The 19,947-nt window shown below is 38.3% G+C and overlaps 4 protein-coding genes and 1 non-coding gene across 7 annotated transcripts in view; 3 read left to right on the top strand and 2 right to left on the bottom strand.

The window, feature by feature from the left end:
- The window catches only part of LOC135635923 (uncharacterized), a 2,202-nt gene extending 594 nt beyond the window's left edge, over window positions 1–1,608 (bottom strand). Inside the window, exons 1-3 of one of the 2 annotated variants that reach the window (XM_065147390.1) lie at window positions 1,471–1,608; window positions 808–972; window positions 1–727 (exon numbers count right to left, since the gene is read on the bottom strand). The exon at window positions 1–727 is cut by the window's left edge and continues 594 nt beyond it. In XM_065147390.1, the coding sequence (XP_065003462.1) occupies window positions 1–624 (624 nt within the window). In that variant the 5' untranslated portion in view covers window positions 625–727; window positions 808–972; window positions 1,471–1,608. Of the gene's footprint in view, window positions 973–1,470 lie in introns of both variants that reach the window. The other variant, XM_065147389.1, reaches the window with a different exon arrangement.
- A 1,615-nt stretch (window positions 1,609–3,223) lies between these two features.
- Window positions 3,224–9,906, top strand: LOC103982938 (xylulose kinase 2). Its single transcript, XM_009400039.3, has 11 exons — window positions 3,224–3,404; window positions 4,178–4,829; window positions 4,909–4,997; window positions 6,254–6,318; window positions 6,681–6,736; window positions 6,847–6,967; window positions 7,058–7,132; window positions 7,617–7,670; window positions 7,784–7,872; window positions 7,957–8,131; window positions 9,492–9,906. The coding sequence occupies exons 1-11, from the start codon at window positions 3,349–3,351 to the stop codon at window positions 9,722–9,724; spliced, it is 1,665 nt and encodes a 554-aa protein (XP_009398314.2). The 5' UTR covers window positions 3,224–3,348; the 3' UTR covers window positions 9,725–9,906.
- A 737-nt stretch (window positions 9,907–10,643) lies between these two features.
- Window positions 10,644–12,724, bottom strand: LOC135635023 (transcription factor bHLH18-like). 2 transcript variants are annotated; one of them, XM_065145817.1, is made up of 5 exons: window positions 12,585–12,724; window positions 12,341–12,429; window positions 11,761–12,249; window positions 11,193–11,570; window positions 10,644–11,113 (listed from the first exon to the last, which is right to left on the bottom strand). In XM_065145817.1, the coding sequence occupies exons 2-5, from the start codon at window positions 12,374–12,376 to the stop codon at window positions 11,042–11,044; spliced, it is 975 nt and encodes a 324-aa protein (XP_065001889.1). In that variant the 5' UTR covers window positions 12,377–12,429; window positions 12,585–12,724; the 3' UTR covers window positions 10,644–11,041. The 2 variants fall into 2 exon arrangements, with proteins under 2 accessions (XP_065001889.1, XP_065001888.1); XM_065145816.1 differs by having other exon boundaries at window positions 10,891–11,113; window positions 12,341–12,416; window positions 12,585–12,717.
- Window positions 12,725–15,065: 2,341 nt separating this feature from the next.
- LOC103982940 (transcription termination factor MTERF2, chloroplastic) lies at window positions 15,066–19,330 on the top strand. Its single transcript, XM_009400042.3, has 6 exons — window positions 15,066–15,791; window positions 15,862–16,267; window positions 16,513–16,728; window positions 16,933–17,040; window positions 18,255–18,529; window positions 18,858–19,330. The coding sequence occupies exons 1-6, from the start codon at window positions 15,112–15,114 to the stop codon at window positions 19,081–19,083; spliced, it is 1,911 nt and encodes a 636-aa protein (XP_009398317.2). The 5' UTR covers window positions 15,066–15,111; the 3' UTR covers window positions 19,084–19,330.
- A 118-nt stretch (window positions 19,331–19,448) lies between these two features.
- On the top strand, window positions 19,449–19,521 carry TRNAR-CCU (transfer RNA arginine (anticodon CCU)). Its single transcript has one exon. It is a non-coding gene; the product is annotated as a tRNA-Arg (tRNA).
- Window positions 19,522–19,947: the final 426 nt, after the last annotated feature.

The raw sequence follows: 19,947 nt of genomic DNA, 5'->3' as shown, positions 1-19,947 counted from the left end.
TGCTATCATAGAGTTGGCCTGCAGCTTTGTTTGATTGTCAGCAGGAGAAAGCTCTTGCTCAATTTTTTCCAAAGCAGTCCCATTTATGATTAGACTATCGTTCTGAATGGTACCATTGCCCATGGTGAATACAACAGAAACACTAGTACTGTTGTAATCCTTGGAATCATTATCCTTTCTGCCAGTAGTATTTTCAGTCTCCACATCCTTCTCATTGTTCATCAGTTGCTCCTCATCCACAATGTGAATTCTATCTTCTGTTCCCGTCACCTGGTTTTCTTGATGCGCAGAACCGGAAGCATCATCTCTTTTATTTCTTTCTTCGTGTGACTTCTGGGAAGAACCCTCCTTGGGTTCTTGGTCATCCATCAGCTCAGATACCTCAACTTGATCATCCCTGTTTTCCTCATTAAAAAACTCTTCTGCATCTTCAGCTTCCTCATCTGCTCTCTCTTGATCATCCTGCTCGTCGCCTTGCTCATTATCTTGCTCATTGATGTCATCATCTCCAACCCCTTCAGCTTCCTCATCGTCTATCTCATGCTGAGCTACTCCATCTTCTTCCTCCTCGACCTCTTCATTTTCTTCTTCCTTCATATGGCCTTTATCCCCAGAAACCATCATCTTCTCATGTGGGAGGTCCTTCCTACCAAGGTCTAAAATTTCCAGCTGGCCATCGACCACATTGTTCAATATCGTCGAGTCATGCTCATCCAATGACTTCTTCCTGTCATACGAGTGCTTCAGCTGATAAAGCAACCAGAAGCACACAGCAGCCAAGAGACAAATCTGAAGAACATATCTCACTCTTATCCGTTTGTTCCTTTGATTCCTACTAGATGCCTGCCTCATCATGGTGCTGATCTCCCAAAACAGCTCCCGGGAGTTCTATAGGCTGTCCAATTAAAGGATTGACGAACCACAAAGAGCTAAACACTTCAGTACCTGAGGAGTCACCCCCTGTATCTGAACCTAAATAAACCAAAAGAAAAATCAAGAACAAGAATCACCCAGGTCAATAGCTCCTGATACATCTCAAGCTAATTAATCTAACCAAGGAAAATCACCCTTTTTTTTTTCCTTGCAAAAGGAATATAATCCTAATGATATAAATGATAAAAGCAAGCTAAAAGAAAAAAGAAAGCAAGATTCCAACTTGCGAGAGACAAATAGAGTGGAAGAGAAGGGAACCCAAGTAGGAGCCTATCCCTATTTCAACAGCACCCACCACCTTCATCCAATCGCACTCCCCAAGCAACATATCCACATATAAACAAAGAAAAGAAAGAAAAATGACATCTTTTTCATGTATATAATCCAAATCATTTCCTAAAAAATTCCAAGAAGAAGCTCATAATAACAGGAGAAAGAAACAAAGACGACGGAAGAAAACAATCTAAAGAGGAAGCACCTCGATCAAAGGTGCACTGATATCTGAGGAGATGAGGGTAAGATCGGGAGCTACAATACCTGGAGCAGGGATTATTCTCTTCTCTTACCAGTCTCCCTTCAACCATACGGTGATGCAGAGAGCTGGGAGAGGGGCAGAGAGCTTCCTGCTACGGTGGATTACCAGCAGACATAGAGAGACAGAGAGAGAGAGAGAAGCCTTTCTCACGGAAGACTGAATCGGGGCCCACATGGGCCCACTGTTTCACCAAATCACAAGCTAGGTAGTTTGAACTGTGAATACCAACCGGTCGCATTAGTACTTCTAAATTTTGTATATTAACCCTCTCTCTCTCTCTCTATAGAATGTTGAGTTCATTTCATCTGCAAAATATAGGCTTATTATTGGATTTAGCCCAACCAATTTGGATAATGTGGCTTAGGTGAAGTTGGCATTACATCCACCTACTCTTTAACAAATCAAACAAGATCATCAATTTGGATTGGGTTATGCATTTGGATTGCAGAAATTGGAACTTGGAGACAAGAACAAGGTATGAGGGCCAACTAAGAACATGTGGCCTTTGTTTATGCACACACTTGCACATATTCAAGAACAAATTAAGGAAGAAATAAATAATAAAGCCTCATGTTGTGTTATTTTACCAAAATGGTTGAAAAGCTTGTGTTATTTAAGATGAATAAATTATAATCTATTGTCCATAAATTCCTCCAATGCTAATATATGGTATGATCACATCTATTCTAATTATTTTATCGATATATCAGGTCACGAGGTCTAAATATTTAGAATAAATTTATATTATTATTTTTAATTATATTATTAATTTAAGCATAAAAAATATTATTGAGAGATAATTATGATTTTCTATAAAAGATAATTAATAAAAAAAAATATAATTTTTATTTTGTTCATATTTGGGGAGAAAAAGCTCCAAATACTTTTAAGTATAATTCTTGCCCCACTTAATGGGTGAGTAATGGAATAGTTTGGTTTTGCTTTAAAAAAATATGTATATTATTGATAATATGAATATTTATTTATTAATCAATTTACCTAAAAAACCTTAAACTGATAATAAAATATGAATATTATTGATATATAATAACTTCGATTTGCTTATAGTTGTTGAAGAGCAACCATCGCAAATAGAGGACGGCCTACCAACAAATCTGGATTTTAGGCAAGAAAAATAGATGATAAATTGAAATATGAATTAATTAGTACCATCTCATTACCCTAAGTGCTACAAATAAATTATTTTTATTTTGAAATATATTATTGATATTTTTTATTACGTCATGTTGAATGTGTCTTTGACTTTTTCAGTATGTTTTTTATTTTTGGACTCTCTCTCTCTCTCTCTCTCTCTCTCTCTCTCATATCTCCAAATTAATCTGCTTCCAATTTTTCCTTTATCTTAAAATCCTTCCACCCTAATCTTTCCTTTTCTCTACTCGTGATCTTATTAGAGATAGACGCTCCATATCACGATTTGGTGCAGTTGGCCCCATTTGATTTCTTCAATCATTAGGCAGGTAGCAGATTGGGTAATCAAACTTCGGCACCAAAACTGTTGCTCGGAGAAGTTAAGTGCGTTTTCTTTCACCAATTTTCATCTGTTCTTACCTGTGGGTAAGACAAACGATTGGAGATCTTGACGGGGACCACCTAAAACTATCAATATGAACTCGTGCCGTGTGAGTAAGGTGAAAATTGGGTAAAACGTCGCGCTTGTTGTCCTTTTTTTTGCCCTCCCAATACGAACCCAAATCCCAAATCTTATCCAATTCTAATTAATATTCTACCGTTTTGAAATATCTACGTTTGCTCGATAAAATTCACCCCACAATCCATCGGGTCTCCTACCTTCACCCCATCTCTCTTCCTCACGCACACATTGGCTTCCATCATCGAAAGATCGGGAAGGGTTCGCCATGGCTGGTTTGCTCCCAAGCGACGCCCTTTTCCTCGGATTCGACAGCTCAACCCAGTATGCGTCTTCTTCCACATCCGTGTCTGACATTTTCCAGAAAGTCTTTGTTTTGAATCTGTAGTATTGTCGTAAAGTTGAAATCTTTCGTGCTTATTTGCTGTGAATTTAGTCATGTGGTTACCTAATCGTAGTTTCGAATGGAATGCTCATTGCTCGCGTTCGGGATTTAGGATTTTGTTCCGATGATGTACCGCCTGGAATTAGGGCTTTCGCGTTTGATGTTCTTTGGGATGGAAGTAAGGGGATCTAATTAATGTTTGGTTTTTCTATAATGAGATTATCTGGTATTTTCAGAAAAGGTGATATTTTGATACCCAAATCTTGGATCTTGAGAAGGCTTGTTACTCGTTTGCAGTATGTCCAAGAGGTCTTAGTCACGAAACCGATTGAGAGATTCAATGTACTTATACCTCAACCACCTGCGGAACTTTTTTAAGATCGGGTTATCAGCAGTATATTGTATTCTCATTGAATTAGTAGTCGAGAGATGCTGATCATGAAACTGAGTCAAGTACTTAATCTATTCTTACCAAGATTGTAATGCATTGTGTTGTTTGTGATTTTCTAATGAACTAATGACTTTAGAAACTCTATGAATATTGGAGGTGGAATGTTTTTTTTTCCTGTTATCTTTGTTTAAGTTAGAAATAAAATTGATGATTATCAAGTTCCAAGGAACTAATTCATGTTTTTTCAGAATTTACTATTTTGTTCTTGTAATAGTTTCCCTTTCCGAATAGTCTAAGTCATTGCCAAAAAAATCAATTCAGGTCACTTAAGGCTACCGTGTTGGATGGCAACCTTGTTATTGTCGATTCGGAGAGTGTGCATTTTGATACTGAACTGCCACACTATAGGACCAAAGATGGGGTATACAGGGACCCTTCTGGAAATGGTAGGATTGTTTCTCCTACCTTGATGTGGGTGGAGGCTCTGGATGTCTTACTTGAGAAACTGAAATCAAAAGTGGACTATGGTAAAGTAGTGGCTATATCAGGGAGTGGACAACAGCATGGAAGTGTGTACTGGAACAAGCATGGTAAAGCCATATTAACTTCTTTGGATCCTAAGAAGCCATTGCGGAGTCAACTGGAAGATGCTTTTTCGGTGAGGGAGTCACCCATATGGATGGATAGTAGTACCACATCACAGTGCAGAGAACTAGAGAAAGCTGTTGGTGGTGCTTTAGAGTTATCAAAACTTACAGGATCTCGTGCTTATGAGAGATATACTGGGCCTCAGATACGCAAGATATATCAAACACAACCAGATGTTTATAATGACACAGAGAGAATCTCTCTTGTTAGTTCTTTTATTGCTTCCATTCTAATTGGAAACTATGCTAGTATTGATGAAACTGATGGAGCAGGGATGAATTTGATGGATATCAAACAGCGTGTCTGGTCAAAGACTATTTTGGAGGTTTGTTCTATTAATATTAGTCTCTGTTTTTAAAATGAGACAATTATAACTGTAACAACTGATAATACCTTTTTGGTAGGCTACAGCACCAGGTTTGGAAGAAAAGCTTGGACACTTGGCACCTGCTCATGCGGTTGCTGGTTTGATATCTTCATACTTTGTTGAGAGGTAATTGCTGGTTTGATATATTCGTATCTGAGAGGTAATCTCATTGGTCTGATTAATTTTGTATTTGTGTAGATTCATACTTGGGATGTTGTCATTGTTCATCGGCTTTCAGTTGAACTGTAATGTTTTTACGATTTTTATATGCCCTATGTCAAATTGAAGGATGGAAGTTACAAATGGTGGCTTGTAATATTTCTGGCCTTACCTTCTATCTGCTCTGCAGATATACATTGCCGTGCTTTCTGCAGTCCCAGTGAAGGTCTTAACTTTTACTGCCCCACTTTTATACTGGATGCAGTCCCAGTGAAGGTCTTAATTTGAGTATGAATTAACCTATTAACACAAGTCATTCAATATAATTTCCCAAGTTCTAAGAGAAGCCTGACTAACCATAAGGTTGTGTAATTAAGATTTCATGGAAATTGTAATTTGGGATGAATTCATTCTCTTGGAAGGCTTTTATTATTTAGTTTTGTTGTTTATATGGAGAGATAATTTATGGTAGTGTATTAGAGATGTAGTCTGCAGTCTGACAAATTTTTGCTATGTTTTAGTTCTCCTATTTACTGTGATGTTGTATTGGCACTCAGGCTCTATCCATGTGTGGTAGTTAAACTCTAAACTAAGGTCTGTCGTACTAGATCGTACCGCCCGGTACGGGCGGTATGTACCAGTCCAACAGGCCAGCGGTACGCAGACCGTCCTGTACCAGTGCTACAGTGCTCGGTACCCTGAGTGTACCACTCGGTATACCTGGGTGTACCGAGCAGTATATCGTACCATACCAGTATCGAGCCCGGGTCAAAATGTCGGTACGGTACGGTACGACAGACCTTGCTCTAAACAATGCTTTACATGTTTTCTCCTATCTACATGTGCTACTGTAAATGGAAGACCAATTAATCTTTGGATGCAAAAGAACAACTTATAAGATCCCAACAATTTCCGGCTGGTCACTTGGATCAATATCAGTAACTGAGATTGGTTGAGGACACTCACCAGTTTGAGTTAGAACTATCATTTTTCGGTTATGCCTAATAAATTAGCTTCAGATATGAATTTATTAAATTCATCTTAGAGTTTGGAATTTTTTATTTTAAAGAAATATTAATGTATGGTTAATTTTATTTGCCAAAATTTTCTTTAAATATAGTTCTTCACATCTTTCCTTGCCACAAGTTGTTCTGAACGATAAATTTGCAAGAGTCGATATCAACCAGAAATCTGCCATTTATTAATTGCACTGAACTTTGCAGGTTCCACTTTCAAAAAAGTTGTTTAGTTATTCAGTGGTCCGGAGACAATCCAAATAGTCTTGCAGGTGTGTGGCTTATCCTATGCTTGCATGTGTCAGTATCACCGACTTCTTAATGCTGCATGGTTATAGTGGTGCATTATGATATATAGATTAATTGCAAAGGACAGTGAGTATCCTCTACAACCCAGCTTGTAGAGATCAGCCTGAATATGTGGCAGTCTTGTAATTTTCCCATTTTTTAAATTGTAATATCTCTTATATCCTTATGGCCACTTTGCTTATTTGATTTCATTTGGAAGTTACACTCACTTCCAAACCAATATGAAGGTGATGTGTCACTGTATTCTCTACAATCAAGGTTGTATAGGATTTGAAACACATTTAAAACAATTTATCGGTTTAACCTTTTTCTGGGTGCTGCACAGGTTTGACTCTCAATACTCCTGGAGATCTAGCTATTAGTCTTGGAACTAGTGATACAGTAAGTTGCCATTTCTGAATTTTCTTTCATGTGGGATGCTACAGAATGCACAGACTAACACAGGATGACTTCTGTTGTCTTTGACTATTTCCTTGCTCCTGGTTGTTTAGGTCTTTGGAATAACTAGTGAGCCTCAGCCCAGTTTAGAAGGACATGTGTTTCCAAACCCTGTTGATCCAACTTGCTATATGGTTATGCTGGTTTATAAAAATGGTTCACTTACCCGAGAAGGTGTTGCTTTTGAGTGTTCACATCTTCTTTAATCTGGAAATGCCTCCAAGTTAAATCATAATTAACTTCATGATTTGGACATGGGCACAGATGTGCGTAATCGGTGTGCAGAAAGCTCTTGGGACACTTTCAACAAGTATTTGGAGAGAACACCTTCTTTAAATGGTATTTGCTTATTCTCGGATAATGCTGATAATTTTATGCTTGTCTTTTGTACTCTTACTTTTGGTTCATTCTCATGGAAGTGGATTGGAGACCTTAGATATTAGGAAAATTATGCTTGAGATTTACATCAATCGATAGAGGGCAAGTGGCAATGTCGATAAGTTCTACTGATTATGGCATGCTGATAGGATTACTTGCTTTTTTGCAGCACATTTTTCTCTTAAATTCTTTGTTATGATATGCTTATAAGTTATAAATTTAATGTTCATTTTTTCTGGAAGATATCTTACTATCTGAACTCCTGCTCTCCTTTAGGAGAACAGAACTATAGACATCACCCTGCTATTTCGAGTTCAATGTGTGTGCACCAGCTTCTGTTTTACATATATCATTTTAATTCTTATGCCTTTTAACATACTAGTGAAAACAAATTTGCATTTTCTGTTGAAATCTTCTTAGCCTTGTTGTTATTGTTTTCTAATAGGTGGAAAATTAGGATTCTACTACAAAGAGCATGAGATTTTGCCTCCCCTCCCAGGTAATTGACAACTTACATCTATTTCCTGCATTATGTAATTTCTTCTGTGGTTCTTTAATTTTCAAATGTAGTTTGTGCAATTTGTATTCTGACATGGTATAATATGTATAAAGTTGGATTTCATCATTATGCGCTCGAAAATGTTGACTCATTAAATGAGACAAAAGTCGTTGAGGTCCAAGAGTTTGATCCTCCATCAGAGGTTGGTAGATATCATAGTAATCTTTGAAAGTCAACAGATGACAACCTATGGGATGCTAATCTGAATGACAACTTACTGATGTAGGTGCGTGCAATTATAGAAGGCCAGTTTCTTTCAATGCGAGGTCATGCCGAGAGGTTTGGTATGCCAACTCCTCCAAACAGGATAATAGCAACTGGTGGAGCATCAAAAAATGAGAGTATTCTTAAGTCAATAGCTAGCATTTTTGGTTGCCCAGTCTATACAGTACAACGACCTGGTGAGTAAAAAAAGTTTCTGCTGTACTAATGTTATGCCTATTGCCTGCCTTAGGTAACCTACATTTGTGTTTATGCAATTTTGACATAATTTTTGCTATTTAGTTTGATTTTATGAGTCTTTTGGGTTTCTCTTTCCTATCTCAGCTGTTTATAATTTTACTATATTCATAAGGATCAAAGAGACTATTACTGTGGGTAGATGTGGCCAAACCAATTAATGGGTAATCAGTAACCCAAGTAGCTTTTGTCAGCCAGGCATAATTAGAACAACCCCAGCTCCTGACACAGAAAACAAGATAGAAGTGCTGAAGATAAATCTTGGCATCAAATATAATTGTTTTATTTAATGACAGGCTGAGAATTGATGCAAATTTGATATGTTTATTTTGTGATTCTGATTACTATTATGTAAGTAATTCGTAGTTAACACTTTAATTATTGGACCTTTTATCAACGATTGTAAATCACTGATATATTTGCTCAAATGTGAAAAAGAAACAGTAGAATGAAATTCCATTCTAAATGTTATGGATCTGTGCCTTTGCTTTTTAGTTAATTACTTAATTTTTGAAAATATAGAATTCTTCCTGTACTTCTCACCTGTTATTTGTAATGCATTTAATATATACTTGTGGAAACCTCTTCAAGCCACATGTTTTCTGGTGTGTTGACACATTTATCTTCCATTGTATGGATTTCAGTTCTGTATCACTAAGCATGCGAATTTCTGTAACTTATGGTAGACCTTTGTGGATGGTGTTTGGATAGCTAAAAGTTGTGAAAGGGTGCGGCATATATCTAAGAGTTATCATGAGACATGCAAGTGATACATCATTCAATCACAATAAAGAAAATGTCACCTTTAAGTTATTAATTCCTAATATGTAGCTTAAAGCATTCTGATGCTAGCAAGCAATTGTTTATGACCTTGCCAATCTTATGTGGTGAAACATTCTTGTCACAATTGTTCATAGGGTTTTTATCAGCTGGACTTTATTATGCAATCAGTCTTTATTATGCCATATTATTTAACTTCAGGACTACAAATATGTCAGGCTGAATTAATATAGAATTATGGAAACTTTCACTTCATTAATTCTCGCTTTTCTTGAAACATCAAGTATCACACAAGAACCATATGAACAAGAGGACAATCTAAACCAACAATGTAATAATTATTTAGTGATTTTACCTTCTTGGCAACTAGGTTGCTAATTCAGGTTGCAGGTCTGTTTTAGTGCCTATTTGCTTTTAGTTTAGTTTTATGTGCAACAAGAATGGTTTTCCTATAAATGAGCTTAATTTTTATCATTTTCTATTGTCTTTTTATGATGAGTAATCTTCTGTCTTGTTCCCCAGATTCTGCTTCCTTGGGAGCAGCTCTAAGGGCTGCTCATGGATGGTTGTGCAACAAGGAAGGTCGATTTGTGCCGATCTCATGTTTGTATGGGGACAAGCTTGACAAAACATCTCTGAGTGCAAAGCTTGCGTTCCCCGCTGGCGATGCTGACCTTCTCTCGAAGTACACCGTGCTGGTCAATAAAAGAATGCAGATTGAGAAAAATCTTGTGGAGAAGTTGGGGCGAAGTTAGTCTGGCCAATGCTAATTTGTAGTTGTAGGTTTCATGGGCATCGTAATAAAGTCAGAGGATGGAAGAACAATGTTGGACGGTGTTTAAATAAGTGTACAGAAAATGAACTATTTGAACACAGTTTTGACAATAACAATTACTAATTTTGATGTTCTCTGTTGTTGCAGAGAAAAAGAATTCAAGTGATTGTTTCATCAGATCAGTGCTTTAGGCACTTATTAGTCTATATATTTTCTACTGCGATGGAAGATGTGTAATCATCAAACTAAAGAGATATTAGAAGAAGAGGAAGAAGATGATTTGTCTCATGTCATTCTTCATCAGAAATATCTCTGTTCACCAGAAAAATCCAGTCTTTATTGGATTTGGTTACCCTACTTAGTATACTATATGGTAGAGATAAATTCTCGGAATACTTTTGTCGCATTAAAAAAATATTCTTCCTAATAATCGAGCTTTAAAATGTTATAAAAAAAGACCTTTGTATAAGAGTGGTTTGGCAATGTTTCATTAAGAGAAATCAAGGAAACTGATGATGAAAAAGACCAGAGGGAAGCTCATTTCGAATGGTTTGCTGACCCTTTCAGTTGGAACAAAGAGAAGAAGGCAATGGTTGCTTCCCTACGACTTCATTGTGAAGAGGGGGAGGGGGGGTGTGTCTGTCTTTAGAATACACACTGCATTCATTGGTTGCTCATCAAAGTATGATGCATGCCCTCATCGTGAGTACTAGTAAAAGTGATCAAACATATGTGTGATCACAGACAAGAAGAAACAAAAGAAATGATTGTTTTTTCCCCTCTATTATTATAGAGAGTTGTTCTTTACAAGATTGTGATCTTTATTTGGATAATTACTACTAGGAATTTTCTTAAGAAGCACAGCTACATGTGACAAGCTGTCATGGTATCTATAAAGTACAAGAAAGCTAGCTGCAGGCAAACAAGAAATATGAAATGAGGATCTGCAATCTGGACATTAGAATCACTACAAGTTTTGATCCCCATCAAGCCATCTGCCAGCAGCATTCACAACCAAAATGAAACACCAAAATTGTTGTGCATAACCCCTGCGCTGTGGATAAACACTAAGAGAGAGCTTGCAGTCAACCATGCAAATAATATACCCGAAGCAAGTTGCAGGAAAGTGGGAGCAGTGGTTATGGAGATTCTTAGAGAGAGATGACTTAGTTTTCTTGACCATAAGAAAGAAGGAGCTCTTCAAGTACTAAACTTGTACAGTACCACCTATTAGTTCTGGCTTTCCGAGTCTACTGACAAGAGAGAACACCACAAACTCCTTTAGTCTCCTCACACATCAACTCTCGGTCAAAGCAGATTTTAGCTTCCTCACAAGATCCTTCGCTGTCATGGAAAATTTCTCTTCTATCTGTTACATCAAGAGAAGTGAACTGGTTGAAGTTTATTGTAGAGATCAAGCTTATAAGAACAGGAAAGATAGGTCTTGCCTGTGCTGTCACTGTAATGTTGATGGAGGAGCCTAGAAATGGCATGACATTGGTGTTGGTTATGGTGAGGTTGAGGTGCTCGATCTCGGACAAGATCTTCACAAGAACTCCTTTGCGGTTCTCACAGTGGATTCTCACGAGCACCATCTTCCCGGAAACCTTTGCTTCGATCTCAGGGAAAGGCTTCTGCCATGGTTGCCCATCGAAGTTCTCATCAGAGGACGAGCCACCATCGTCATCAGCAGAGAGATGAGCCTTCGTGACGAGGACGACGGACTCGACAGTCCTTTCCATGTTCTGGTCTTCCAGGGCCTTCACCCTTCCTTGAAGCTCTTTGAGGTATCGCACTGCGTCGCCAAGAATTGAAGCTTTGTCTGCCTAGCAAATGGATGAACTGCACTCAGATCTGTCTATATATGCACCGAAAGAATGCAACACAACTCGAATGGTTTAATCAAGTGTTTATTGTCCTATTATTATTTCATGCAAAGAACAAAGTGAAATGAGTATTTCGATCTCTTCTTTTCTTGTTTCCCTGTGTAAGAAGTTCTTCGGCAGGTGGAGATACCTTCTTGAGGCCAGGGATGATGGCCGAAAGTGCTATAAACTTCTGGTTGAGCTTCTCCCTTCGATTCCGCTCCGCGATGATGTGCTCCTGAGCTTGAGACAGTGTTGCTCGCTGAAGAAGCGTTCCATGTCGCTGTTTGGAACCACCAGGAGCACAAACCCTAATCCCTTCCTTCATCTTCACAGCTCTTCCAGGGACACTATCACTCTGTGGACTTGGTTTGGGCAACAGGAGAGATGGTAGGGATGAGCCACCGGGATCCATTTTTCCTGTACCGGGTGAGAAATCCCAGCTGATGATCTCCTGACTCATACTTGACCCTGCAACAAACCCTGGGCTGCTCACAGGACGGAAAGGCGGAGAGGTGTGGCTCTCGGAAGAGAGGGACTGTGGAATTAAGCCTCTCCCAGGTGCAGGTGCAGCTTGTGGGATGTCTTGATTGGGTGATGCTATCTCCCACTGGCGAAGAAAGTTGGACTCATCCATTCCCTGCAGATTATGATTTCTCTTGATGCAAAAGTTTGTGCAAAGTATTGATGCATGCATGCAGTTCCAAAGAGGTCGATGGCAGTAGGCTTACACTTTGTGTGAACCAATTATTCCATGGTGTTTCCATGTTCTTCTTCTTTGATCCACTTCCTTCAACGAAGATGATCCTGAGACAAACCACTAAGAATATGGATGTTACACACAAACAATAAGTAACAAGGGAAAGAGGGATGAATTAACAGATAAAAGAGATCAGATTAACTTCCCCCACCAAAGCAATTAAGGCAGGATGCTGATCAATACAATTAAACTTCACCTTCCATATCATCAATTACCTCTTTCTCTCTGGCTGAAGATATCAAAGAACAAACCCCACCTTCTTCTTCTTCTTCTCTCCCAGTGGAAGCACAAGACTGCTCTAATATTGTATCATCTTTGATTTAGGTAGAGTCGTCTCCTCGTGTGAACATCCCCTGGTGTTCCCTTTTATCTGTTTATTTGGAGTCTCTCTCTTCTCACACTCCAAGCTTTTAATTTACATGATGTTATCTTGACTTTATAATGGTATATAAGACAAGTATATGAACTTGGTCAAGGAAACAACTAAGAATATATACCTGCGTGTACAAGAACATATCCAGATATGTTATATTCACAACAATAACTAGAAGCTGCTACAGAAAAATATGGTGAAGAAAGAGACGCAATTCACCATCTTAAGAACCCAAGCATCCCATCAGCGTTTGGTGGCATCAGCAGTGTTCTCAAGCTCTTCTTGTGCTGTTGTATGCGGTGATCCTCACAATATTGTCAAGGAGATCTTTTAGTATCTCATTCATGCATATAGTAATCATGTCTGGTGTTAGTGGAAGACATTGAATAAATCAGAAATGGGTCAAGCTGTCCACAATCATATGGTGGTCATATGAACAGATCAAATGGCTTCTGTGAATTGCTTTTGTGAAGATGGATGATGTGGAATATAATGAAAACTTTGCAGTATCTTCCACAAGTATCACATGTCAATTCAATTTTTCTATGATTCAGTTGTTGACAGTGACCATTACTCCACCACAAGACTTGCAAGTAATTAATTACCTGTTTCCTATTTTCTTGGAGTTGTGAACATTGATCACCTTCATGAAATCAGAAAGAAAATGCAGAAGCTGTGGTAACATTTATGGTTGAAACTGGAAGCCAAATGCCAGACATGGAACCCATTTCAGAAAGTGATGGAATGAGTACAAAAGATATGAAGTTAGGAAAAGATAAAGATCAAAGGCCAAACATACACTGCAAAACCAAAAGCCTTCCTATTCCTCTTACCAAGGAATCATTGTATAAACCATGATCTCCTGTCAAATGAATGCAATAAATAATGGTACCATCTGTTCTTGGCTTTTAGCTTTGGATTACAAAGGAAGCAGCCATCATGCTTTCAGGGGAATGATTAGACAAATCACAGTGTATCTGTAGCAGATCTCTTATTAAATTTCATTACGATGGAACTAATCCATGACTTTGCAACTCATTTTATGCTCCTCATGTGCCTTCCACCAGCAAGGACAGGCTGCAATCATACTTGTACCTAAGAATTCATTTGGTCATAACATTATAGCTCACATGTCTCGTGGTATCAGAGAAGAAGATTTGCTACGGAATCAAGTGGTCGTAACAAAGAGGGATCCATGCACTAATATAAACAGGAGTAGCTGCAAAAGGAGATATAATTAAGTGATGAAGGCATACCAACCAACATGATATCTCTCGAGGCATATCTTCCTATGGATGATGATCAACAAAGAGGCAACACAGCCAAGAAAGTAATCACAACCTACGAAAAGTTATTGCAAGGCTCTAATCCATATACAAACCTGCTCTACTCATATATTATCTAATAATATGTGTGCTGTTCTTTGGTCTTCTTCTTTTTTTCTCTAATAATATGTGTACTGCAAGAAAGTCTTAGACTGTCTAAGCTTATCAACTTAGTGTTTCATGAAACCTATGAAAGTTGAGAGAACAACAACTCCTCATTCTTTTCCATCTCTTTGACCAAATGGATTATATGGCTACATGAACTACATCAAATATGAGCATCAAAATTATTAGATCACACACTACTTTGTTGCTGTTAAACAAGCAGTAAAAAGAGGGAGAAAAAAGCTACTTCAATGAATATAACATTATGTTAGCTTAGATTATGCCCCATGTATAAAATTGTCTCCACATTCTCACTTTAGAAACATTATTTTAGCAGTAACATTTAGTTCATATGTGCTAGCTTACATTATGGTCCATGTCCTTCTTTTGGCTTCATTGTTTTTGCTTTGTGCTAGCTTAAGATATGTACTATGGTTCCATAATTTGATTTTGTGGGTGAAATAAATTCTAAGCAAAACCAAAAAATAAAAACACTGCCTCTTTAGAACATGTCATGCTTGCATCACAATTAATAATAAAAAAGAAACTCCATATTTTGGTGAAATGTGGTAATTTAGGTTTAGCTTAATTAAAGAGGATCTTGATTTTGTGTGTAAATATTGTAATATAATAAAAAGGAATATATATATATATATATATATAACTATATAAACTATATATAGTTATATAGTTATAAATATAACTATATATAACACACCATGTTCGAACGATTTCTTGTTCCAGCCCAGGCATGTTCCAGGTATTTGTCCCAATCAAAACTGGCTTATTAGAGCCCATTTTTCCATCTATTGGGCCTCACCCAATAAAAGCCCAACCAAATCACCGTATGCGTTTCCCCACAGGAAACGGATAATGGCCGATCTCTTCCCGTCCCTTTGAGTAGGAAGGGAAGCGTAGGGAGGAGGCAAACTCTGCGAGATGATGCTGTGCCATGGCCACCGTCACCAACCCACCGTCCTTGTCCCCTCGCTTCTCCCCCCAAACCCTAACACTGTCCTCCCGGTTTGCGGTACTCTCTTCTCCCGCAAGCCCCTTCTCCTTTCCTCCCTCCGCGCCGCCCTCGACTCCAAGCACCACCTCCAACCCCTGGGACCGGACGCCGAAACGGACCCCCCTAGCCTCTCCCGCCGGCAGAACGCCCTCCTCCTTGACCGTTCCCATTCTCACCCCATCGACGGACCTCCCATCGACGAGGAGGAGCGGGAAGATGAGCTCACGAGGAAGAAGGTCGTCGAGGAGTACTCCCTCGCCACCCGGAGGGTCCCTAGGTTTCCAGGCTCCGTTGACTTCCCCCGGGCAGGGGCCCTCGACCTGCCTCCGCCTGATCTCCGGCGCGTGTTCGATGGGGATGATCGGTCCCTCAAACGCGCCCTTGAGGTTCGGCGAGGGGTTGCCGCCGAGACGCTGAAGGATGCCCTGCGAGCCGGGAAGATGAGCATCAACTACACTACGAATCTTGTCTCTCGGTTGACGGAATTTGTGGACCGGGTCGTGATCGGAGCCGCGACGTTGAAGGCGGTTCCGGAGTTTGCGCACATGTCTTTCAATGCTCGGGCGAAGAGCTACATCCAGCGCTCTTGTGTCGTTTCTCTGGTCAAGTATGCATCTTTATCTCAATTTTCATAGGATATCAGTCTTTGAGTTTTGATTATGTTCTGTATGCTGTAGGTGGCTGAAGCACAACCATATGGCATACCCCCAAATTGCAAAGGTAATCTGTATGTGTCCTGGTGATCTCCAGCTGGTGAGGCGGATAGCCGAATGGTTGAAGTCGATTCATGTGAAAGGGGAGTCTATTGGGGTTGTTCTGGTGAAGGCAGGTCCCCTTTTTGAGCACAGTTTGGATGAACTGGAAGAGATTGTTAATTATCTAGAGAATAATGGGGTGAGGAAGGATTGGATGGGCTTTGTTGTTAGCCGTTGCCCCCAAGTTTTGGGTTTGACCATGGAGGAGTTGGAGTCGAGAGTTAAATTTTATTTGGATATGGGGATGAATGAGAAGGACTTTGGCACAATGGTCTTCGATTATCCAAGGGCCCTCGGATTTTTCAGTTTGGAAGAGATGGCTAATAAGGTGTTTGTGCTTCGTGAGTATTCTTTTTTTGTTTGTTTGATTGTTTTTTTCTTTTTATCCATTGTTGGATCTGAAATCCAACATATGACTGGAACATATTCCAGAGAGGATTGCCCGAAGCAGCAATCAATGACAAACATGCCCAAAGTGTTTTGCTTATTTCAATATATGAAGTTTTTTAAATTTGGAACTTTAGAAAATTGAGTCTTTGGTTATCATTGTAAATGTTGTCATCTTTGTTCCAGGTTCAGTACCTTAAGGAGTTTGGCCTAAGCACAGAAGATGTTGGACGATTATTAGCTTTCAAACCACAATTAATGGGTTGCAGCATCGAGGAAAGGTGGAGACCTCTGGTGAAATATTTATATTACCTTGGTGTTCAACGTGATGGGATGAAGAGAATACTAATTGTAAAACCTATGGTTTTCTGCATTGATCTGGAGACAACTATTGCTCCCAAGGTATGATTTTCACAATATTCTGTTATCATTATTGAATTCTACATACCTCTTGCTTTAAGCTTTATGATTCTAATCTCCAGTACATTGCTGTTGCATTAAGGGACTATGGAAATTTAGACATCATAAGATATCCAGAGAATGTTTCTATGTTTGTCCATCATATTAATGTTTTCACTTGTCTGTGGTTTTCATGCCATTGTTCAGGTGCGATTCCTACAGGACATAGGAGTCAGAACTGAAGCCATTGGTGGCGTCCTTGTCAAGTTTCCTTCGTTTCTAACATATAGCCTATACAAGAAGATACGGCCAGTGGTTTGTTCTTTTTTGTTATTTTCTTCATTTTGTCATAAAATTTTAGATATTTCATGATACTCTGAAATAGGGTGAACCTTGGCACCTGAGTTAGGTTGTCATTTTATGACTAGGTTCAGGTCATGAAAATAGTCTTTCTACTTGCAAGAGTAAGATTGCATATATCTACCTTTCCTAGTTCTCTTATTAGTGGGAGTCTCATTTAGTAGGCCACCCATATATTATGATGCTGTCTGTGGAATATTAGTAATTGTTACTTCTGGTGGTCTGTTGTTTGGATTTCTTCATCAACACTTGAGTTTCATGTTGCTAAGAAGTAAGAACTACTATCTGCTTCCTGTCTCATGATGGGTGAGTAAGGAGCTATAAACTCATCTTAGTCTGACAATCTTAATTTTGTTCTCTTGGAACTAAAATCTAACATATATATATATATATATATATATATATATATAGTTCTGATAAAGTTTGTATATTTGGTGATCGATGCATTTAATAGGAACACCAAAAATTTACCTTGATAGATTCTAGTCAATGTGTGTGTAATATCCATTAATTTTAGAGGGGAAAGAAGAATCCTGAATTTTGGGTCATTAACAGAAACAATTATGGTTTGTCCGTAAAGAGCATGATACAACAACAACGGTAAATCCAACAAAGAGGATAGCAGTTACTCTAAAGAAAAGAATCACAGTGACAGTTTCTTGGCTGGTTTGTTCTCCTATGCCTGGAACTTAACCCAAATTATTTTTTTACAGTTTGACACCAGGTTGGAAATGAGTTTCCATAGTGATTTTACTTTGGACATATTAATTTTGGTAATTGTCAAGGATAGTTTTTAGTGGATGCATTATGGCTTATTATTGTTATTGTTGGGTGAATACCTTGGTTATTGGTTCTGAAGCAAAACAAAACTCTGTTATGTAGCTCAACTTATCTGGGGTTAAAAAGAAACATTACGAGACAGTATGTTATAGAATAATATTGATGCAGATCAACCAACATTAGAAGGATATGAACAATCTATTAGATACGAAGGGACAAACATGCAAAAGCTAAAGGGTGGTATGTGGAGAAGTCCAATTTGACTTTGCTTGCCATGCCTCCTAATAATCTTGACATCCATGGTTTCCTCTGTTTCTGTTGCTTATGGCCTTAGGCTCTATGTTGATTATATTTCTGCTGGGCTTCAAGTTTTGTCCAAATCTGTACAGGTCGTATTCTTAATGACAAAAGCTGGAGTAACTCAAAGGGACATTGGAAAGGTTATTGCCTTGGACCCACAACTAGTTGGCTGCAGTATCACAAAGAAGCTAGATATCAGTGTTAAGTACTTCCTGTCATTGGGAATACATCTCCAATCATTGGGAGAGATGATTGCCGACTTTCCTATGTTGCTTCGATACAATATTGATATTCTTCGGCCAAAGTACAGGTACCTTAGACGAGTTATGGTCCGGCCACTGCAGGATCTTATTGAATTTCCCAGGTAATCCTTTATCTTGCATGCTTAATTTTTGTCCTAGCATCTGGTGTCTGCCATTTTATTATGCGAATTGTATCATTCTTATAATGAAGTTGTCAAGCTTGAAAACAGCCAAGGGTGACGATGTAAGAAAATTATCACATATAGCATTATACTTTAAGCAAACATACAAAAGCTTGCTTAAGCCTTCAAATGTGATGAATGCATTTAGAAAAAAATAGTGAAGTATGTCCAATACATTGTCGTTTGATCATGGTGCTAATTTTCTTCTTCCAAAGTCCTGTTATTTGGTTGTACCTGAATTCCATATTATATGCTTTGTTAACTGCAGGTTTTTTAGTTATTCATTGGACGAGAGAATAATTCCACGGCACAAGATTTTGGTTGCAAACAGAGTAAACTTTAAGCTGCGATACATGTTGTCGGGCTCCGATGAGGAGTTTAATCAGAGAGTGCAGTTTGCTATCGAGAAAAGAAAAAGGTTTGAATCTGGCTATGCAAATTTAGATGCTTCTGATGATGAATCGACCCATGTGGTTCCAGTTGCTTCAAGCTGATAAGCAGGGGAAGCTTTCGGATATCTACTGGTCCTTGTTGACTGTTTCGAGACCAAGTTTGGTGGGTGGAGGTGGAATTCCTCGAAAGAAAGAGCCATTGCACTGCAATCAAATTGAAGTTAACTGAGTGATATGTTAAATAGTAAAATGAAATGTTAACTGATTGATATATATATTGAGAGTTGTTGTCTAACATCCACTGTGTAGATGAACAATAAGAAGTCATAATATTCCAACTATTTGTGTAGATGAACATCTATTTTGCTTCTTTTATCTCTATACTCCGTCACTCATTCTTTTCTCTGTTGCGTGCAGATAGGTAAACTGTTCAAATTATAAAAGCTCTAGCGGCAAATTGTTCAACGGCGCCTGTAGCTCAGTGGATAGAGCGTCTGTTTCCTAAGCAGAAAGTCGTAGGTTCGACCCCTACCTGGCGCGGTTTAAATTTACGTTTTTTGGCACATTTAAATTGTTTTTTAGGCTTTTTAGTTTTTGGTGTGTTTCTGTTTTTTTTTTTGGCACAATTAAATTGTGTATGCTTTTAGTTTTGGATGAAAATTTAAAAGTCTTTTTAGTGATCTTTTGGTGCAACCCTTTTTTTTTTTAGCTTTAGTTTTTGATGAATTCTTTTTAGTGTTTTTGCTGCATGCAAAACGTGCTATAAAGTTCCGTCACAACCTTTTTCTGCAAAAACTTACCATTCTTCATGTGTTTTTAACAGTATTATCCGTGTTTTTAACAGTATTATCCTCTTCATTTTTTAAAAAAAATATTTGTTATTGCTTTAATGGTATTTGGTCTTCGCAAAGTTTTCTTTCTTTAAAATCATTGGTGAAAACCTTTATTTATTGTCAAAAATAGAGT

The sequence above is a fragment of the Musa acuminata genome, chromosome BXJ3-4 (genome assembly GCF_036884655.1).
Source record: "Musa acuminata AAA Group cultivar baxijiao chromosome BXJ3-4, Cavendish_Baxijiao_AAA, whole genome shotgun sequence".
Classification (NCBI taxonomy): domain Eukaryota; kingdom Viridiplantae; phylum Streptophyta; class Magnoliopsida; order Zingiberales; family Musaceae; genus Musa; species Musa acuminata.
The sequence above is the reverse complement of the archived record's forward strand: the minus strand, read 5'-3'. Positions and strand labels throughout refer to the sequence as shown.